The sequence below is a fragment of the Phalacrocorax carbo genome, chromosome 7 (genome assembly GCF_963921805.1).
Source record: "Phalacrocorax carbo chromosome 7, bPhaCar2.1, whole genome shotgun sequence".
Classification (NCBI taxonomy): Eukaryota; Metazoa; Chordata; class Aves; order Suliformes; family Phalacrocoracidae; genus Phalacrocorax; species Phalacrocorax carbo.
The window spans coordinates 21,438,605-21,458,645 of record NC_087519.1 but is presented as its reverse complement, the minus strand read 5'-3'; the positions used below and the strand labels follow the sequence as shown (position 1 = coordinate 21,458,645).

The 20,041-nt window shown below is 41.5% G+C and overlaps 1 protein-coding gene across 4 annotated transcripts in view; it reads left to right on the top strand.

The window, feature by feature from the left end:
• Positions 1-20,041, top strand: part of PEAK1 (pseudopodium enriched atypical kinase 1) — a 130,476-nt gene that overhangs the window by 101,928 nt on the left and 8,507 nt on the right. For all 4 annotated transcript variants that reach the window (XM_064456764.1, XM_064456765.1, XM_064456768.1 and 1 more), the window contains one exon: positions 11,045-11,793. In XM_064456764.1, the coding sequence (XP_064312834.1) occupies positions 11,045-11,793 (749 nt within the window). The remainder of the gene's footprint in view (positions 1-11,044; positions 11,794-20,041) is intronic.

Genomic DNA, 20,041 nt, shown 5'->3' with positions numbered 1-20,041 from the left:
TTATCCCAACCCACGAGCGTTACCCTTCTGATTCTCTCCCCCATCTACCAGTGGGGGAGGGAGCGCGCGACTGTGTGGGGCTGAGCTGCTGGCTAAACCGCGACAGTCTTTTTGGCGCCCAACGTGGGGCTCAAGGGTTGGAGATAATAACAGCTGCTGGTCACAGCACCACGTTGTCCTTTTTGCAGTTGGTGTTAAAGATTGGTGTTGGTTTGTTTAGTTTGCTGTGTTCTGCTGTGATTAGTAACGTTTTGCCTACGAGATCTGTTATGCAATCACTGGTTTTCAGCTTTATCTGTTATTTGGGGTTTTTGCTGAAACCGTTACTGTACTTTGGCTACCACCTTGTTGAGGCGATTAGCAATTATACCTCCTCCTCGGAGAGATCTAATATGGAGGAAATACAGAATGGTATCTCTGCAACTTTGTTCTATGATGTCTGTGCCTTTGTTACAACAACCTTTTTGTGTCTTGAACATCCTTGGGTGGTTAAGGTGCACTTATTGTTAGTTTTTGGGCATGTTGTTTTGGTTTTGACTAAGCAATTTAAGAATATCACCCAGAAATCTGCCCCAAGGCTCGATAGACTGGCAGGGCATGTGGGATAGCATGGGCAAATACCTAGGGCAGTGGGCACCCCCAGTGTTTTGGCGTTTCACCCTGAACAAGTGCAGAATCCTGAAAAACTAGCAGAAGATTTGGAGAAAATAAGCTGTTATGCTGGGAACTCCAGAGAGACACAGATAACTGCAATGTGCTGGGGCCTGGCCCATGCGTACCGAGCCCTGCTCAGCAGTACTCACTGCTCCCAAGGGGAAGAGAACGTCTCTGGATTGAAAGGCAAAGTGACAGGCACTGCGGCCACTCAAACCCCCACGACAAGTACTGGAGCTGATTCAAAGAATCAACCCGTGCCAGATTCAGTCACCCTCATGCACAAGAGGAAATATTGGAAGCGGACGTCAACTTGTTTAGAACGGGATGATGAAAAATCAGGGCCGTCACAGGGACAGGAGGAAGAAGTCATAAATGAAATAGAGACCACCCGATCCCTGTCCTTGAGCGAGTTGTGAGATACGCGAAAAGATTTCAGCCGTCGTTCAGGTGAGCACATTGTCACCTGGCTGCTCCGATGCTGGGATAATGGGGCCGGTAGCCTGGAATTAGAGGGAAAAGAAGCCAAACAACTGAGATCCCTTTCTGGGGAAGGGGGCGTTGACAAAGCAATTGGAAAAAAGAACACAAGCCCTCAGCCTCTGGAGGCGACTCCTGTCCGGAGTGAAGGAACGGTATCCCTTTAAAGAAGATGTTACATATCACCCAGGAAAATGGACAACCATGGAGAAAGGCATCCAGTATCTAAGGGAATTAGCTGTGCTTGAGATGATTTATGGTGACCTGGACGATCAACAGTCATCCAAAGATCCAGATGAAGCCGAGTACACACGACCCACGTGGCGGAAGTTTGTACAGAGCGCGCCATGTTCGCATGCAGACTCGTTGGCAGTGATGTCCTGGAAAGGGGACGAGACACCAACAGTGGCGGAGGTGATTGATAGACTCCGGGATTACGAAACAAATATCTCTTCCTGTCTAGTCTCTGCTGTGGAGAAACTATCCCGAGAGGTCCAGCAACTCAAAGAAGATATGTCCTGCTCCCCACCTCTACAGAGTAGTGTCTCAGCTGTTAGGAATAAGTGTCCTTTGGCTCAAAGGAGAGGATACACACCACGGGCCACCCTGTGGTTCTACCTGGGTGACCACAGAGAGGACATGAGGAGGTGGGATGGCAAGCCTGCCTCGACCCTAGAGGCACGAGTACGTGAACTGCAAGGAAGAACAATCACTCAGGGAGGCTCTTCCAGGAAAGCTGCTGCTCCAATTTCCATTGAGCAAGTCCCCAGACAGAGGAGTAGAAGTGCTGATTTTATTTCTAAGCGTAATAGAGAGATGCTTGATTCACATTCACAGAAGTGAGTTGTGACTGCCATGATCAAGACTAGAGGGGCCCTGCCTCGAGCCAGGTGGAGGAAAGGGATAACTGGGCTTACTGGACTGTGTGGATCCGATGGCCTGGCACGTCCGACCCACAGGAGTATAAATCTTTAGTGGACACCGGCGCACAGTGCGCCTTAATGCCATCAAACTATATAGGGGCAGAACCCATCGGTATCCCTGGAGTGACAGGGGCATCCCAAGAGCTAACTGTATTGGAGGCCGAAGTGAGCCTAACTGGGAATGAGTGGCAAAAGCACCCCATTGTGACTGGCCCAGAGGCTCTGTGCATCCTTGGCATAGACTGCCTCAGGAGAGGGTATTTCAAGGACCCAAAAGGGTACAGGTGGGCTTTTGGTGTAGCTGCCTTGGAGACAGAGGAAATGAAACAGCTGTCTACCTTGCCCGGCCTCTCGAAGGACCCTTCTGTTGTGGGGTTGCTGAAGGTCAAAGAACAACAGGTGCCGATCACCACCACAACAGTGCATCGGCGGCAATATCGCACCAACCGAGACTCTCTGATCCCCATCCATGAGCTCATTCACCAACTGAGGAGCCAAGGAGTCATCAGTAAGACCCACTCACCCTTTAACAGTCCCATATGGCCAGTGCGGAATTCCGTCTAATGGAGAGTGGAGGCTAACAGTAGACTATCATGGCCTGAATGAAGTCACTCCACCGTTGAGTGCTGCTGTGCCAGACATGCTAGAACTTCAATATGAACTGGTGTCAAAGGCAGCCAAGTGGTATGCCACAACTGATATCGCTAATGCATTCTTCTCAATCCCTCTGGCAGCAGAGTGCAGGCCACAGTTTGCTTTCACTTGGAAGGGTGTCCAGTACACCTGGAATCGACTGCCCCAGGGGTGGAAACACAGTCGTACCATTTGCCATGGACTGATTCACACTGTACTGGAACAGGGAAAAGCTCTAGAATACCTTCAATACATTGATGACATCATCGTGTGGGGCAACACAGTGGAAGAAGTTTTTGAGAAAGGAGAGAAAATAGTCCAAATCCTTCTGAAAGCTGGTTTTGCCATAAACCAAAGTAAGGTGAAGGGACCCGCGCAAGAGATCCAGTTCTTAGGAATCAAATGGCAAGACGGACGTCGTCAGATCCCAATGGATGTGATCAACAAAATAGCAGCCGTGTCTCCACCAACTAGCAAAAGGAAACACAAGCTTGCTTGGGCGTTGTGGGTTTTTGGAGAATGCATATTCCAAATTACAGTCTGACCGTAAGCCCTCTCTATCAAGTGACCCGGAAAAAGAATGATTTCAAATGGGGCCCTGAGCAATGACAAGCCTTTGAACAGATTAAACGAGAAATAGTTCATGCAGTAGCCCTTGGGCCAGTCCGGGCAGGACAAGGTGTAAAAAATGTGCTCTACACTGCAGCCGGGGAGAATGGCCCTACCTGGAGCCTCTGGCAGAAAGCACCAGGGGAGACCAGAGGGTTTTGGAGTCGGGGATACAGAGGGTCCGAAGCCCGCTATACTCCAACTGAAGAAGAGATATTGGCAGCATATGAATGGGTTCGAGCTGCTTCAGAAGTGGTTGGTACTGAGGCACAGTTGCTCCTGGCACCCCGACTGCCAGTGCTGGGCTGGATGTTCAAAGGAAACGTCCCCACTACACACCATGCAAGTGATGCTACATGGAGTAAATGATCACCCAGCGGGCTCGAGTAGGAAACCCCAGTCGCCCAGGAATCTTGGAATTGATTATGGACTGGCCAGAAGGCAAAGATTTTGGAATATCACCAGCGGAGGAGGAGACACATGCTGAAAAAGCCCCACTCTATAACAAAGTGCCAGAAGATGAGAAGCAATATGCCCTGTTCACTGATGGGTCCTGTCGCCTTGTGGGAAAGCACCGGAGATGGAAGGCTGCTGTATGGAGTCCTACACGACAAGTAGCAGAAACGGCTGAAGGAGAAGGTGAATCGAGCCAGTTTGAAGAGGTAAAGGCCACCCAGCTGGCCTTAGACATTGCTGAACGGGAAAAGTGGCCAGTGCTCTATCTTTATACTGACTCCTGGATGGTGGCAAATGCCTTGTGGGGCTGGCTGCAGCAATGGAAGCAAAGCAACTGGCAGCGCAGAGGCAAACCCATCTGGGCTGCCACATTGTGGCAAGATATTGCTGCCCGGGTAGAGAACCTGGTTGTAAAGGTACGTCATGTGGATGCTCACGTCCCCAAGAGTCGGGCCACTGAAGAACGTCGAAGCAACCAGCAGGTAGATCAGGCTGCCAAGATTGAAGTGGCTGAGGTGGATCTGGACTGGCAACATAAGGGTGAACTATTTCTAGTTCGATGGGCCCATGACACCTCAGGCCATCAAGGGAGAGATGCAACATACAGGTGGGCTTGTGATCGAGGGGTGGGCTTGACCATGGATGTTATTGCACAGGCTATCCACGAATGTGAAACGTGCGCTGCAATCAAGCAAGCGAAGCAGGTAAAGCCTCTGTGGTACGGGGGACGATGGCTGAAATATAAATATGGGGAGGCCTGGCAAATTGACTATATCACACTCCCACAAACCCACCAAGGCAAGCGCCATGTGCTTGCAATGGTAGAAACAATGACCGGCTGGCTGGAAACATATCCCATGCCCCACGCCACTGCCCGGAACACTATCCTGGGTCTCGAAAAACAAGCCCTGTGGCGACATGTCACCCCAGAGAGAATTGAGTCAGACAATGGGACTCATTTCCAAAATAACCTCATAGACACCTGGGCCAAAGAGCACGGTATTGAGTGGGTGTATCACATCCCCTGTCACACACCAGCCTCTGGGAAAATTGAACGATACAATGGACTGTTAAAAACTACACTGAGAGCGATGGAGGGTGGAACATTCAAGCACTGGGATACACGTTTAGCAAAAGCCACCTGGTTAGTCAACACGAGGGGATCTGCCAATCGAGCTGGCCCTGCCCAGTCAGAAATCCTACATACTGTGGAAGGGGACAGAGTCCCTGTAGTGCACGCAAAAAGTATGCTGGGGAACACAGTCTGGGTTATTCCTGCCTCAGGCAAAGGCAAACCCATTCGTGGGACTGCTTTTGCTCGAGGACCTGGGTGCACTTGGTGGGTGATGCGGGAGGATGGAGAAATCCGATGTGTGCCTCAGGGGGATTTGATTTTGGGCGAAAACAGTCAATGAACTGAATAGCACAATGCGAACTGCTATATAATATTGTTTGTCACCTCTGTGTTGTATCAATGATATCAGAGTACGAGCCTCCCAACACATGGGAGATAAACTGTGAAACAAGCAAAGTGCAGCAGTGATGGAACAATGACTGACTCGGTATGCAGCAACCAGTGGGGGAGGGAGTGAGTGACTGTGTGGGGCTGAGCTGCCGGCTAAACCACGACAAGGTGAAAAAAGGAGGCTAGGTTTCTAGGATTTATGATTGCTGACATTGGAAAAAAATCTCAAACCATAGCATCTGCCATGGTGTATTGCCTCAATAAGTTAGACCAGGCTTAAATAAGGTAATGAAACCATTGTTGACTAAAACCGAGTGTTCAGTAACAGACAGTGATTGTAGTATCAGTCTGATGCATTTTGTATAATATATAATTAGTACAGGTAATATCTTTAGCCTGGTGTAATGGGGGATGGGTAGCAAGACCTGGCAAGTCACCAAGGCAGAGAAGCTGTGGCGTCTGAAGTTTTATTTATCTAGTGCCTGCAGCCCAACTTCCTATAGGTCTGTGCACGGTCTCAAACTATTGGTGAGAAACTGGAGGTGCATCATGAATGTTACTTAACAAATGTTAGCTTTTCTTTCTGTGTATATATTATCATTCTGGTAAGATTTTTATCTGTTAAATTAACTAAGTGTGTAAACAACTGAGTGTGATACAGGATTAATGATCATGTTCATGTAATCTGTGTACTGAATACTTTTATAAAATAGTGGTGTACATGTACCGCGTTTGTTGGAACTGGGGATGTGAAGTATGCTGGTTGCTTTTGCAGTGACTGGAAGATACTTTTACACATTCCATGGTTTGGTTATTTTTATCAGTCAGGGTAAGAGCTTATTAAGGAGTCATGTATTTTGTATTGGTATTAAAGATCAGTATAATTGATCTGCTACTTATATAGAGAAATCTTTTCCTGGCTCTGTATTAAAATAAAAATGCAGATTGCAAAGGATGATCATATCCAAGTACATGGGGAGGGGCCGGGAAAGAGTACTAGGATAAGGGTAGAGAGGGGAGTTTGTACAGTGGAGGTGGCCAACCTGGGGATTTTACTTAGTGAGTACTTTCATCAGGCTTTGTAACTGGATTTAGTAACGTGAGATGGGGAGGTACTGACATGGGAATTACTGGGACATCTGACTCCATTCCTGGCTGTGGGGAGAAACAGGTCAGCAGAGGCTGCCAAAGCCAGCGTTGTTGGACCACTCCAAGATCCAGCTCTGTGATCAGCCCACCCCTATCTTGCAGTGGGTTTCCTGCAGGCACATAAGAGCCGCTCGGAATTCGTCTTTCTTGCTGGTCTCCATTGTAGAGAGTATGCAGTTTTGATTTGAGTTCTCTTGGGGTTTTGATAGATGTGGTCTTGGAAGATTGGCTACCCATGGTGTACATGCATGATTATTAATTTTTGCTGTTCTTGGCAATGCAAAACATGTAATTTTTGTCAAACTCATGTGATAAGTTGGTGAATGGCAGAGGTGAGAGTCATTTTGGCCATTTGAGCCCTCTGGGTCCTGTTTGTTCATCTAAATCCCTGCACTAGGGGATTAAGGAGTACTATAATGGTCACTAAAACTCAGAACAGAGTTAGTAATCATGGCAATAGCCTAGCTACTACTGTGAATATGAGAACATTGTTTTCAGCTCTGTTTTCTAAATCACGTCTTCCTGCAAGGAACATTATACTTGGATGAGAGATGGTAATGGCGTATAATCAGAAAAATGCTTTCAAGAATAAAGGAGGCTGTAGGATAGATTACCATGTCAAGAGTAAAATGAGGTTGGAGAAAGTATATAAGCCTGCTGTCATTGGCATATTGGACTAACATATGTTACGTATTGTAGAGCAGTATACATCTCAGGAATAGTTCTATTCAAGGGAAGATGGAAGCATGCAGCGTGTCACCCACTTGGCTTGCCTAATTCACTGTTAGTTGTTTTCCCAATTAAAGAAACCTTATCCTTCACAGTTCTGAAATTTCTTGACAATTGTATACTGCTGATCTGGTTTAAGCAAAAAAGAAAGATACATAGACTATCAAGAAATCTAAACAATAATTATGCATGTCATTAACAAAAGCATGCGTATGGAATATAAACTTGAATTAAACCTGAGCTCAGTGTGTCAGATTTGATAGTTTAATGAGCTAACATAAACAGGTTGCAAAGCACAGACTGATGATATACCAGTTACCTGGAAAAATAAAATTTAAATGCTTTTTTTAGGGCTGATTGAGAGTTTCAGAACTCTGCATGGTGTCTGGAGACTTAATATTTAAACAGTGTAGTGAGGTTCTATAATGGGAGATGTTACTCAGCTGTAGAATTACTTAAAACTGTCTAGAAAGCTGCCCTGTATGAAGAGTTAATTTTTTCTGTCTTTGAACAGTCTGGAAGCCACTTCAAAGATCTCTGTAAGTAGTAGCCTAGCACTGTGCCTGTTCCTCCTTTTTATTTGCCTCCCTAGAGTGTAGCTCAGGCTGAACCTTGTAATGTTGGAGAGTCTGCCACAGGTAAGGAAATGATGGGCTTTAAGAATGCAAGGGGAGAAGAAAATGGTAGGCAAGAAAAAGAAGCAAACACTCTGCCAGTACTTGTGTGCAAAGGAAGATTCTTGGGCCTTTGACAGGGACAAAATTTAAGACAACCCTTTTTTTCCTAGACAATTTTTTAAAATGTGGGTCATGCAGTATCACACCATGCTTGGGGAAAGCTGAGCTGGAACAACTGGCCCAATGGGCATGAAAGAAATGTAGTGTTAAGAACGCAGCATAAAAACAGTCCAGATATGAAGCTTTTAAAAAATGTATTACAGATGGATAGATTTCAATATGGAAAATGTGTTCATGTGGGGAGAAACTATACTGTAACTTGACAAGTTTCACAAACTCATTTTCCTCAGACAAGAATACTTGAAAAAGTAACTACATAATGACTTGTACATGCAGTACTCTGGATCCTGCCACCCCCACCAGACATCTGCAAAGACAACTTCTGGTTATGAAAACCGTCTTCAATTATGTTTTCATGTCACATTTCCAATAGCTATGCAAAAGCAGCAACTAGCGAAAGTCGCTGGTTGCAGTCACAACACTCTTTCCTATATTGAGTGGCTTCTGGAGGACAGGGCCATTAGAGCAGACAGAAAAGAGGAGAATCAAGAAGAAACGCTGTTATAAATCTTACCTTTCTTGGAGAGGGCTTCTGCTGCAACTGCTTGAGATGTGCATCTTGGTCTCATTTGTTTTCTTGCTGTTTCCCTCAAGCATCTGTGCAGTCCTTGCATTAGTAAGTCACACAAGCAATGCATATTAGGAAACTGCCTCCTGAAATAGTAGCCTTTCTCAAAACCCCAGCAGTTAGGCTATTTTAGCGCAGTGGGGAAGAGGGCAAGAATGAGAAAATAGGCAAGTGATCTTTAACACAGAATGTTGCAAGGGGGAGAAGTACATAGGTCACAAATTTTGTAAGAGTAATCAATTGTGGAAGACTACACCTTTGGATGAGTAAGAAAATTGGATACAAAGTAGAAATGAACTTGTCTCAGGATTAAGTAAAAGACCCTGGCACGTGTCTGTCTGCCATGCAGACATCAGTTCTGCTTTTGACTCTGAATCATGCCGCTCTTCATCTCTGCAAAAGGTACCTTTCTGACAAAGTTCCTGTACTGCTCAGCTGGCACCAGTGTTACATGCTGCAGCATATCAAATGGTGAGAGGAAGAGCTGCTATTGTAGAGCACGCTCACTGCAATACCAAGATCAGAAGGGAGCAATGGAGGGTCCCCTGGGTACAAAATTTCTTTAAGCAACCTTGACAATGATTTGAGAAAGATATGCAGGGATTCTCCAATATTTCTAGCCTTTGAACAATTTTATTCTGTGGGAGCTAAAAAGTGGTGACCCAGGGGAGTGGTCCTATGCAGTCTTCCCTGACAATCAGGCATGTACAAAGCTAATGGAATTTCCTGCTCAAAATGCAGTTTTTAAACATTGCAATATCCAGGATTATCACAAAATCCATAAGGCTCTTCTGAGCGTTTCTTGAGCTCAAACAAAAGCAAAAGATATAACCTTAATTTGTGATGTCATCTCCTTGGAATTATTGCAAAGAAAATTGTTAAGAATTGAAGAGCCAAGGCTATTCTGTTTGTGGATACATTTGAAAATACAGTCTTCTCTGATCTTCTGAAATTAGGAAGTCCCTTTCAGCATTCTAACCCAGCATTCCAGGTTTTTGTGCATCCTCGCCAAGAGAATTAGACTCTGTAGTATTCAAAAAAAAAGTAACAACGTATCTTAAAGTGTAAAGGAAGCTATCTTTTTTTCCTTTCATAGACTGCAAAGTAATTTATTATTAATTATGGACCAAAGTGATGTAATTCAAATCTGAATCTGAGATCCTCCTGGTTTGTTTTGGTGTTCCAGTTCAGTCCTCTCTTTACAAGGATTCAGCACGTGTTCTAAAGAGTCAAACAGTCATAGTGTTTTCCTACTTGCTGTTCCTTTATCAGAAAAGATGCTCAGCTGCAACTATGCAGAGCATCCGTTTCATGTCTGCTATGTTGCAACTATGAAAACTGGCTTCCTACCTTACCATGATAGTTAATGAACCTCACAGGAGTAGTAGAAAACTTATAAAATAATTTCTCTGAATATAGCAGTTGATTATTGAGTGAAAAATCTCATTTTGATATGAGTAACAACTGTTTAATTGCCCCTGAGCAGCGAGTTGGTCATTTGTATTGTCCATTGTTTTTATAGTCTCTTATATTATTGTCATTTATTTATTCTTCATTTCCAAGGACTCTGGCAGTTATAAAACACATGACAGTTTATTTTCCATAGAAGCACAGGAATGTTTGAAACCAGCCTGTCAGTGGAAATCCCATGCTTTCGTGTATGTAACCTGCCATTTGGAATCTCAACTGAATCTAGGTCAGGTTATCTATGAAAATAACATTGCCAACAAATGTACCCATGGCAAGTGAGTAAGGGAGAGGTATTAGAGGAAGTTAGGGGGGTGAGGGAAGTTTTAAATTGTAGGGTAAAAAACGTTTTTGTTTTTGTAATCTCAAAATGATCCTACTCTCATTGAAAGCACTGGTCAGTTTGAGTGAATGTAGGCTTAACTTCCTTCTTTTCACCTAGTGACCCTGCTAGAGCAATCCTGTCTTTTCGATGTGACTGCCAAAGTATCTAAGTTATATTATTTGTGTCTAAAGTTTTCTGGTTTACTTTCTGAAATAATGCCTTCAGCCTCTTTAGCACATTTCAAATTCAAGGGATCCCAAGGGCTTTACAGACTATTACAAGGATATATTAAAAAAGAACACCTTACTTGCCAGAGAAACGCACCTCTCGGAGAAACAGTACACAAAGCCACTTAACAGCATCCAATCATAGTTTTAGCACATTTGAATAGCAAGTAAAGAATAACATTATAGTCAATTGACTGCAGAAGGAATTACAGGAAGCTGGGTATAATTACTGAAACTAGAATTTGGCCAGAGTGCCAAAATTGACTTTTGGTCTTTCTTTGCACTTTTTGTCATTAATCCCATGTGATTTTAATATATAGACCAGGGTCAAATAAAGACTGGCTGTATGTGACGATACATATGTGATGCTGATTTAGTCATTTTTGCTTTCTAATTAGCTCATCTTTTCAGATATGTATTTAGGTTTTCTTCAGATATTTGGGGCAGGTCCTAGTTAGCTTTTTTTTTTTTTTTTGCCTTAAACTTCTTTGAAGAGTGCAAATATGAGCAGCAGATGTAAAGTACTTTAATCTACTATTACTATTATCTTCTTACTACACAGGACAGTCTAGAGCAGCCATGATACCTCCGAAACAGCCGAGGCAACCAAAGGGAGCTTTGGATGATGCCATTGCCTTTGGAGGACTATTAGACCAGGAGACGATGAACAACTTACAGCCAACACCACCTCCACTGCCAAAGAAAACAATTTTGAGAGCTAACACAGAGCCAACTCCCAGAGATCTCCAGAAGCAGGCTCTGGAGAATAACGTGTGCGTTGTGGCCAATCCCACCTATGACATTGACACCAACTGGGAAGCAAGCAGCGCCTGCTCTTCAGTCAGCCTGGAGCTCAAGGTACTGGACAATGAGTCAGGAGACTCCTTGGACAGGCCTACAGAAAAACTAAGGGCAACCACCTCAGCAACTAACAGTGTTTCCAGCCTAACCACTATCAGTATTAAGGACCAGTGCTCCAATAGCATGGAGTCTCTAATGGGGAGACGCATCTCGCAGACTAAGCAGGGCAAAGGTGTCCAGAAGCCGCAAAGGCAAGCACTTTATCGAGGAATTGAAAACCGAGAAGAGGTGGTAGGTAAAATCCGAAGCCTTCATGCAGATTCACTGAAGAAGCTGGCACTTAAATGTGAAGACTTGTTCATGGCTGGACAGAAAGACCAGTTGCGATTCGGGGTGGACAGCTGGTCGGATTTCAGGCTAACCAGTGACAAACCATGCTGCGAGGCAGGTGATGCAGTGTACTACCCAGCTTCTTATGCAAAAGATCCTCTCAACAGTTATGCAGTCAAGGTAAGGGGGGGCTTGAAAAGTGGTAACCCTAGACATCAGTGACAAAATGTAGCGACAATAACCATAATCTGCAACACACCCAGCAGTGATAGGTCCTACAAATGTTAAGTGCATCAGCAGCACTGTGTGAAAAGTCAGATTCCCAAGATACATGCTCTTCCTTCCATCGAGAACAACGTGTGGCATTGGTATCTGCTGTTTAAGTTTCATCTGTTTCTATTGCAGCTCCAAAATCATCCAAACAAAGTCAACTCAACTCACTCTTCACCGTGGTCATTGTTTAATGAAATATTGAAGAAAAGCTGTATGATTTTAACATGTGTCAACAGTTTTTTGGAAACTTGCAGTAACAAAATCCTTTGGTTCATCTGCATGCAGATTATACTAAATCATCACTCTTAGTTAGGAAAGAGGTTTCAAAGTTCTCCACATTCAGAGCCATGTAATTTTAAATGCAAATTCTAGGCTAATATATCTTTATGTTCTCATACAAGGTCTTATGTTTTCACCAGTGTTCATTATGGGCCTTTCAAAAGCTCTGTCTAGCCATCAGTGTTGCTTTAGAAGCTATATTTTAAAAAAGTGGAACTTGTCAGTGTTAGTTGTGTGGCCTTTTACTAAACAAGCAATTGATTTGTGTCTAGTTGATTCTTCAGGTAACACATAAAAGAAATAAGATTTGCTAGATTTACTGCTAATATATTAATGAATAGTTGGCAGCTCTCTTACTAGATGTTGTCACTTTATGGACTTTTGTATAGGTAATTCTTTCTGAGCGCTGCATCTTCAAAGTTCTTGGTGCTTATCTGGTAGGATGTCAGTGAGAAAGACAGCTAAGACTCATAGCTCTGTCAGATTTCCTGTGTGACCTTGAATAAATCACTGAACTTCTGACTCCTCCTTGTTAAAACAGAGAAAAAACATTTATTACCCAAGGCAGGTGTGTGAGCCCTAATCGATTATTCCTTATAGAGTGTGTTGACATTCTCAGAAGGGTGGTGCTTTACAGGAACAAAATGTTACCACTCCTGCATGATTGCTTACAAGAAAGACATAAAAAAATAAAAGGTAAGATTAGTGCAACTGATATGTTCTTCTGAAACTTGAAAATGCATCTTTCTAAGGCAGATTTGTGGCATAACCACTTACATTTCTTAAGTTATCAAGGACTTCTTTTCGAAAAGATGTTAGATGAAATAGGGATGTCTTGTGGATTCTACATGCAGTAGTGCAAAACAGCCAAGAACCAGACCATGAATATATTTGGCAATCTACTCTGGTTGCGGAATCAACAGTATGGCATTACTCAGTTTGGGTTTTTTTGGTTTTAATACAATGATGCAAAAATGGTTGCTTCTAGGACCCAAAGTGGTATTTTCTCTATAGGCAGGTTTGGGTTATCACTAATGTGATTCCTCTTTGCACAGTATGGATATGCCCTTAAAGTATTCCCTGGCAGGCAAGACCTATGTACTTGTTTTCTTATCTACTGTCCTCCTAAATACGTTTCTCTTGTAGAAAGCCATTGAGAAGATAGAACAGCAATGTAGCATAGTCATATATGTGCTATATTTTTTTCTTTCATAATTCAGATGTCCTAAAAATAGGTCTGAGACTAACAAAAATTATTGCAGTGTATTACATTAGGTGTGATGGTCTTGAGAGTGAAGTATCCATAAAATATCCTTGAGCTGGAAGCGTCTGTGAGCTATTGTGCTGTTACAATGAGAGGAGAAGTTCCTCTTCAAAAAACCCTCCCTAGCACTTAGTGTGATCCAGGAAGATACTCTCACTACACGTGTTCTCTGATTTCTTGAACAGCCAAGCAGGACCAACATACGGGACTACTGCTGTCTTGTCGTTTTTATTTTTGCATATCTTAAGTATTATGTGTTCAGCTAAGTTGGGCTCTCTTCAGTTGTGTGTTTCTTTGGTGCCTATTTTTATTGCTGCATTCTCTGTGCTAATATATTTATTATATAGCATTGTTTAAACTGTGGTTACTGGATTTTTGTTCCCCTAAAATCAGTTACAGGAAATTTCAACTTGGTCTTAACATTTGCCCCAAGTTGATCTTTCACTTATAAGTCATCGGTCCAGGATCAGATCTGTACAAAGTCACATAACAGATTGCTATTATATTATGCAGTTATGTGGGGAATTTGTCTTTAACAAATATACCAGTTTTACTATCACGGATATTTTTTGTGTGAGACAAATTACATAAACATCTACCTCCAACAAATAAGCTATGGATTCCTGCCATTTTAAATCCCTTGTCCCCAAAACAGGATGGCAAGAATAGTGAGATTAAAATTACTGGTGTGCCTAGAGAATCTTGCTGTCATTTCTGATCAAGTCATAGAAATACACTTTGAAAGTGTATATGGAGCCACATCTTCGGACAGTGTAAATTTGTGTAGCTCTCTTGAGTTTTGTAGAACTACCCAAGCAACACTGGCCAACAATTCAGACACTTCTTAAGTTCTATGATTTTAGTATTAGATTTGAGGAAAAATGTGATAATGAGATTTTTTTAATTATTATCTTTGTAGAAAACAAGATTCACCACGAAATGGTGTTGGGTCTTAAAGCATAAGTAAAAAAAATATTACATTTTAATATTATATCCCGAAACATAGAATTACAAAAGCACTGTTAAAAATTAGACTTTAACCATTTGACTACTGCTGAGAATTTCAAAGAATGAACCTTTTGTGCAGATGAATGTACCGGTGCACCTTTATATTCAGGTGGTATCACCAGCAAAAGATGCTCTGATAAATTTGATGGAGAATGAGCGCAGCTTGTCCTGTTGGTGTGGATGTTAGAGGAAACATTATTTATAGGGGTGTGTTGTTTCAAACCACTGTATTATGCTTTTTGTTTCACTCTCACCTAATCTGCTAGTAAACATCCTGTGCAAAAAAGCTACAGGAAGCCACATGAAAAGTATTTAGACTGAAACATTATAAATAAAAGCAGTAAATAAGTCATGATCAGGAAACTACTTTTCCAAATGGAAAAAATAGAAGTTCCATTACAAGAAAGGTTTCCGTAAAATTCTAGTCCCTGAGGTATTTTTCCTTCACTAAGTGCAGTACCATCTTCTAGGTGGTTGGTAGATCTGGGACAATATGAATAAACATTTCCCTGAAACCACAGTCTTATCAGTAATTCCAGATATGTAGTGGAAAGGTTACACTAAAGTAAAAGCAGCAGCTTTTAACCACCTTTTTGTACAAAGTAGATTGGATGAGTTCAGTTTTAGCATCCCTACGCAGACTGATTAAGGCAGTGATATGACAGGAATCTTTTTTATTTAAAAAAAATGATTACTCAGAATGAATAATGGTTAGGCAACATAATTACGGTGTCAGTGATGTAAACTACTTCCACTTTCAGTATTAAACTCTCAAGGAAATCACTGTACAAAATCATAGACAGACGCATAGAAATCATGATTCAGAGTCCACACGGAACAATACAGACGTAAAAAACCAGCAGGGTTGTGGCCTGCAGCATGTGCGTTCTGACCACAGGGACGTGTTGCAATGCAGTTCAGGCAGGATAACAGGAATTGCAAAGGTGCAGACAGCTCAAAAGGAGCAGTTAAAGTTTATTGCTTTGATTGCTGCAGGGCAGCAGTTGTTCTTCTAGCAGTAAAACTTGAGGATTTCTGCTAAGGTTCCTGTCCCAGGTATAAAACAGAGCAACGCGGAAGTAAATAGTATTGGGCTGAATTTGGCTGGCAGTTTCCCAGCTGCAGCTGACAATTATTTTCTAATTATGTTTAGTTTGTCACAGTGTGCTAAGGTGGTTTTTTGGTAGTTTAGTTTCCTGGTGGAGTTTCTTGGCAGAAGTGTTATTAAAGGTCCCCGCAGAACTTCATGCTTCGGATCAAAATAAAGCTATCTATGTTAAACTTTTAGCCCATTCCGAGTTCAGTCACAGCAGCATAGGATTCTGTATTTTGGCACATCGTTAAAAAGTCAAAGCTCTGTTCCAAGGCCAGATCAAGAAAATGAGGTCAATCAGAGATCAAACCGGCCTTCTTGGAAAACAAGGTTGTGCCAAGAACAAGCTATCAATTTGGGATTAGCAAGCTATCATTCTACACAGAATTTCATTTGCAGTTGTCCCTCTGTGCAATACAACAAAGTAGCACAGATGGTGCAGTCTTTGTGATCTTCTGTGTTTCTCATTTTCAGCACTTGTTAAATTCATTTCCCACAATATTCATAGTACTTTAAGTTCACTGACACCCTGTAAAATGCATAGGACAGAGTGGAAATGAGATTCCCTGCTGGTAAACTGGAAGTCAGCTGATGGCACAGTAGGCTACTGGACTCATAAAGGAAAAATAAAAGCTAATGCAGAACAGTTTTGAAGCTCTGAAACATTAAAATCTTGCCTCTTAGGGATGGGGGCAGGGCAGGGGTGGGGAGAAAATCAAAATGGCAGGATATAAAGAAATCTATCCTGTCCTTATAAAATTGATGGAAGGTTAGTTCATAGGGATGCACTGAAGAAAAGATATAGGATGACAGTGCATTCCAGTGAAAAGGAAGATGGAAACATTCCATTCCTTCCTACTCATATCTCTCCTTTTTTTCTCATTGCTTTCTTGCATCATATGGACAGGCTTTTTACCAACATTGCTTCATCTTTTGAACAACCAGCTCTTTATCAGCTTTAGAAATAAGGCTTGCCAAGCCCTTATCAACACCTTTCTTTCAGCTGTTATCACATACCATATCTTCATAGCTTAGCTGATCGTATTTCATTAAAGCAAATGGTGAATGACTGATGCTACTTTCTGTCGGTGTTCTAGTCAAAGTATTTTCACCTTTTTCCTATGCCCAAAAAAAGGAATCAACATACTATATATGTAAAAAGGCAACAAGATTTGCATATTTTTTTTAGAGTAGATGACTGGAACAGACAAAAGCTTTAAAAATCATGCAAAGAAAACTGGGCTGTGTATTTACTTACAGTTTTGACATAGCATTAACTGCCACAAACAGAAAAGAAGCTCTGTATCTGCTCATTTAGCAATTCATCACAAGCAGTCTAAAATACTTGCTAATGAGGCCATCAAATTTCACAGTTTGTTTCCTAAAGCTTTTCAAATGCAAATACAGACTTTGGTTGCATAACTTGCTATGACTCAAACCATTTTCAAAGTTCTAAATCTTGTTTAAGACAATAGTTCTAGGTGATAGTGGAGTTATTGCAATATAAATGCTAGGGTAAGCGTTATTACCCATTAATAGTATTAAACACTAGCCTTCACTGCTCTGTTGCAGAACGGTAGTACAAAATAGAATTCTGAGTAGAAGCTGAAACTCAGAAAATTATAAAATAGTACAAGTTTATCAATAAATAAAATTTACATGTATAAACCATCTTTGAACAGATCAATAAGAAAACTTACTTTGTCTCCACTGCTTTTCAGTACATTTCCCCCATTCTAGTAAGATACTGGTAAATCAGAAGCTGAACTCTGCAATCTAAAACCCCCGGACTTGTCTGGACTCAACGGGCTGTATTTCACAGCAAAACTCTGAAGAGTAGCCAGATGCTTACAGGAACATCGGGTTACTGCAGATCTGTCTTTTAGAAACTGTTCTGTGAATTCAGACAGGCGTCCAATTTGTCATCATACTCATTTTTGACAGCCTAGCTTTCCACTCCCCTTGTCAGTTACAAAGTATCTAGTGTACCAATTTTAGTCTTTGTATAGGCAGCAATTTAATCAGCCTTAAATAACCCAGCTGGCTCTTCCACTTCTGGCTTCATGTTGTTTGTAAACAAAAAGCAAGAAGCAGAAAATACATCTTTAATCAGACCACAGCTCTCTTGTCTTTTTAGATATTGTAGGCATGTTCATGTACCCCTATACAAACAAGAGAAGTGTCCAAAAGCCATCACTATTGGCCATTTGTGGGATTAGAGATAAATTTTTTTTCTTTATTGGTTATCTTCTGTAACAGCAGAATAAGGAGGGAAAAACTGTTTTCATTAATGCAGTCATTTTTTAGTATTGATTTTAATCATACTGTTTAGGCTTTAATTTCTGGTTTGTTGATGTACTGAGGAGTCCGAAACAAAAAACTCGTATTTAGAAACTAACGTTGGGGAAAGTTTAGCTCTGTTGTGGATTCAGACTTTAGAGTGGACACTACTCTGAAGGCTTCCATTGAACCACAGTAACAATGAAGTTAATGTGACTTGTTCACCCTCGGAAGTATTACAAGGATCCTTATATATAAAGCTCTGTTCTGCTTGGTGCTGGAGAGGTCTTAACAGGAATACTGTGTTCATTATAGGACACCACTTTTCAGAAAGATGTAATAAACGGGGAGAATCCAGAAGAGAGCAAGAACAGAGGGTTAGGAATAAAGATAGGATGAATGAGGGCTGGTTATTTTAGAAAAGAAAACAATGAAGAGACATTTTCCCAAGTGTAAAGGTGTAATGCTAAAGGATGGGAATCAATGTTTTGTAATATCAGCCAGGAGAAGGGCTATCAGTTTAATCTGAAGTAAAATAGATTTAGGATTGAACAGCAGGGAAAAAGAGAAAGGAGAAGACAGAGAGGGACAACTCTCTCTTGGGGTGTTTTTAGTAGGTTGGAAAGGCAGTTCTTAGGAACGATCCAGCTGGCAACGTACAGGTCAGATTCACCTTGCAGGCCAATTCTGCTGGCTCAGAGGAAAAGGGAATGGGTGCAAAGGCAGCATACTCTGCCCTAATAATTGAACGCCTTTTTGTGCAGATGTGCACAGCCAGTCATTTCCAAATTAGAAGGATGCATTACCACATCCACAGAGACCTTTGAAAGTGCTTTCACGACTCAAGGATTGGCAATGCTTTCTAAAATGAATGAACCATGGCTGATTTTGAGAGGTGCAGAGCCTATCTCCTATTATTTTAACTGAAATTCCAATAATAAATTCGAGAGCCCTTTTCTGAAGGAGAAGGAGGCTGCCTAGGACTAAAATTAGAAACTAGGAATAAGTTTCGATTCCTTTTCTTTTTCTATAGGCAAGGAGAAATCTTTTTCGTAAGCTTTAAAAAAGGCCTTATATTCCCCAAACTGAGAAGTATTGTTATAAAAGCAAATACTCTGTGGATTACATAATCCTAATAGAATATCATTTCTACCTGGCAGGTGGCATTAGAAATTCTCTGTGGGTAACATGAGATACAGTACAATAGCTACGGGCAGGTGCTTTTTTGCACTTTTCTTATCAGCAAGTAAGTAAGCTCGACCTTAAAATTAATTAATTATTTAATTAATTTCAGAATTTGTTTATATTTTTTTATTAGATCAGTTAAGTATTTTTAAAAACTAAAGGCTGGATTACAACACACTGAACCTTTTGTGCAGTTGGAATTGATTATCCCCATGGCTGGCTGTACAAGAAAAAGGCCATGGACTTGAAGGGCATAGAAGACAAAATTATTCTTCTTAATATCTGTTCTCCCAACCAGATTTGATACACGCCAGTAGGGTCTGTACAACACTTTTCTACTTCTGTCTTCTGTGCAGTATTAAGTATTTAATAAATCTGGGGACTTCAGTCTCTGAGACAAGCAGCTGACATTTTCTTTTTATATATAATTCAAAGGTTAATGCTGTATTTTCACTGTATTTGTTTCAACTTTTGTAACCTCTGAGAGAAGGGGGAGGACTTTCCATTGATAACTCACTTCACCTCTAACAGTATAAAATATATTTGAAAATTTAAACGGGCAAGAGCCACTGTACAAAGAGGGTAACCATCAACACTTCCAGAAAATGGTGGCTTTCCTCTCTTAAATAAAATTGACTAGAAAATCTGTTTTTCAGATATGCTTTGTTTGTGCATGTCAGTTATAAACAGGCAGTTTAAACTATAGTATACATAATATGTAGGGAAATTTAAATGCTTGTGGAGTATGGAAATATGCAGAGTATCAAAGACAGGAGGATAATGAAAATACTGCTACCACTTGTGTCTACTTTCATATGATTATCTGACAATGCACTTTTCTGATCAACAATCATAAACAAGCATAAAAATTCCCATTAAACTATATGTTTGTTAACCACATAAGGGGAAAAATGAGAAACAGGGAGAAGAGTCACCTTAATCTCATACTTGGGGCCAGTATGAGATCTGGGCTCCTTTGTTGTTGTGACTGTGTAGAACTAGTGCTGACTTTTACTAACCTTAGTTATCTGTCTTTCCTTGGCTTT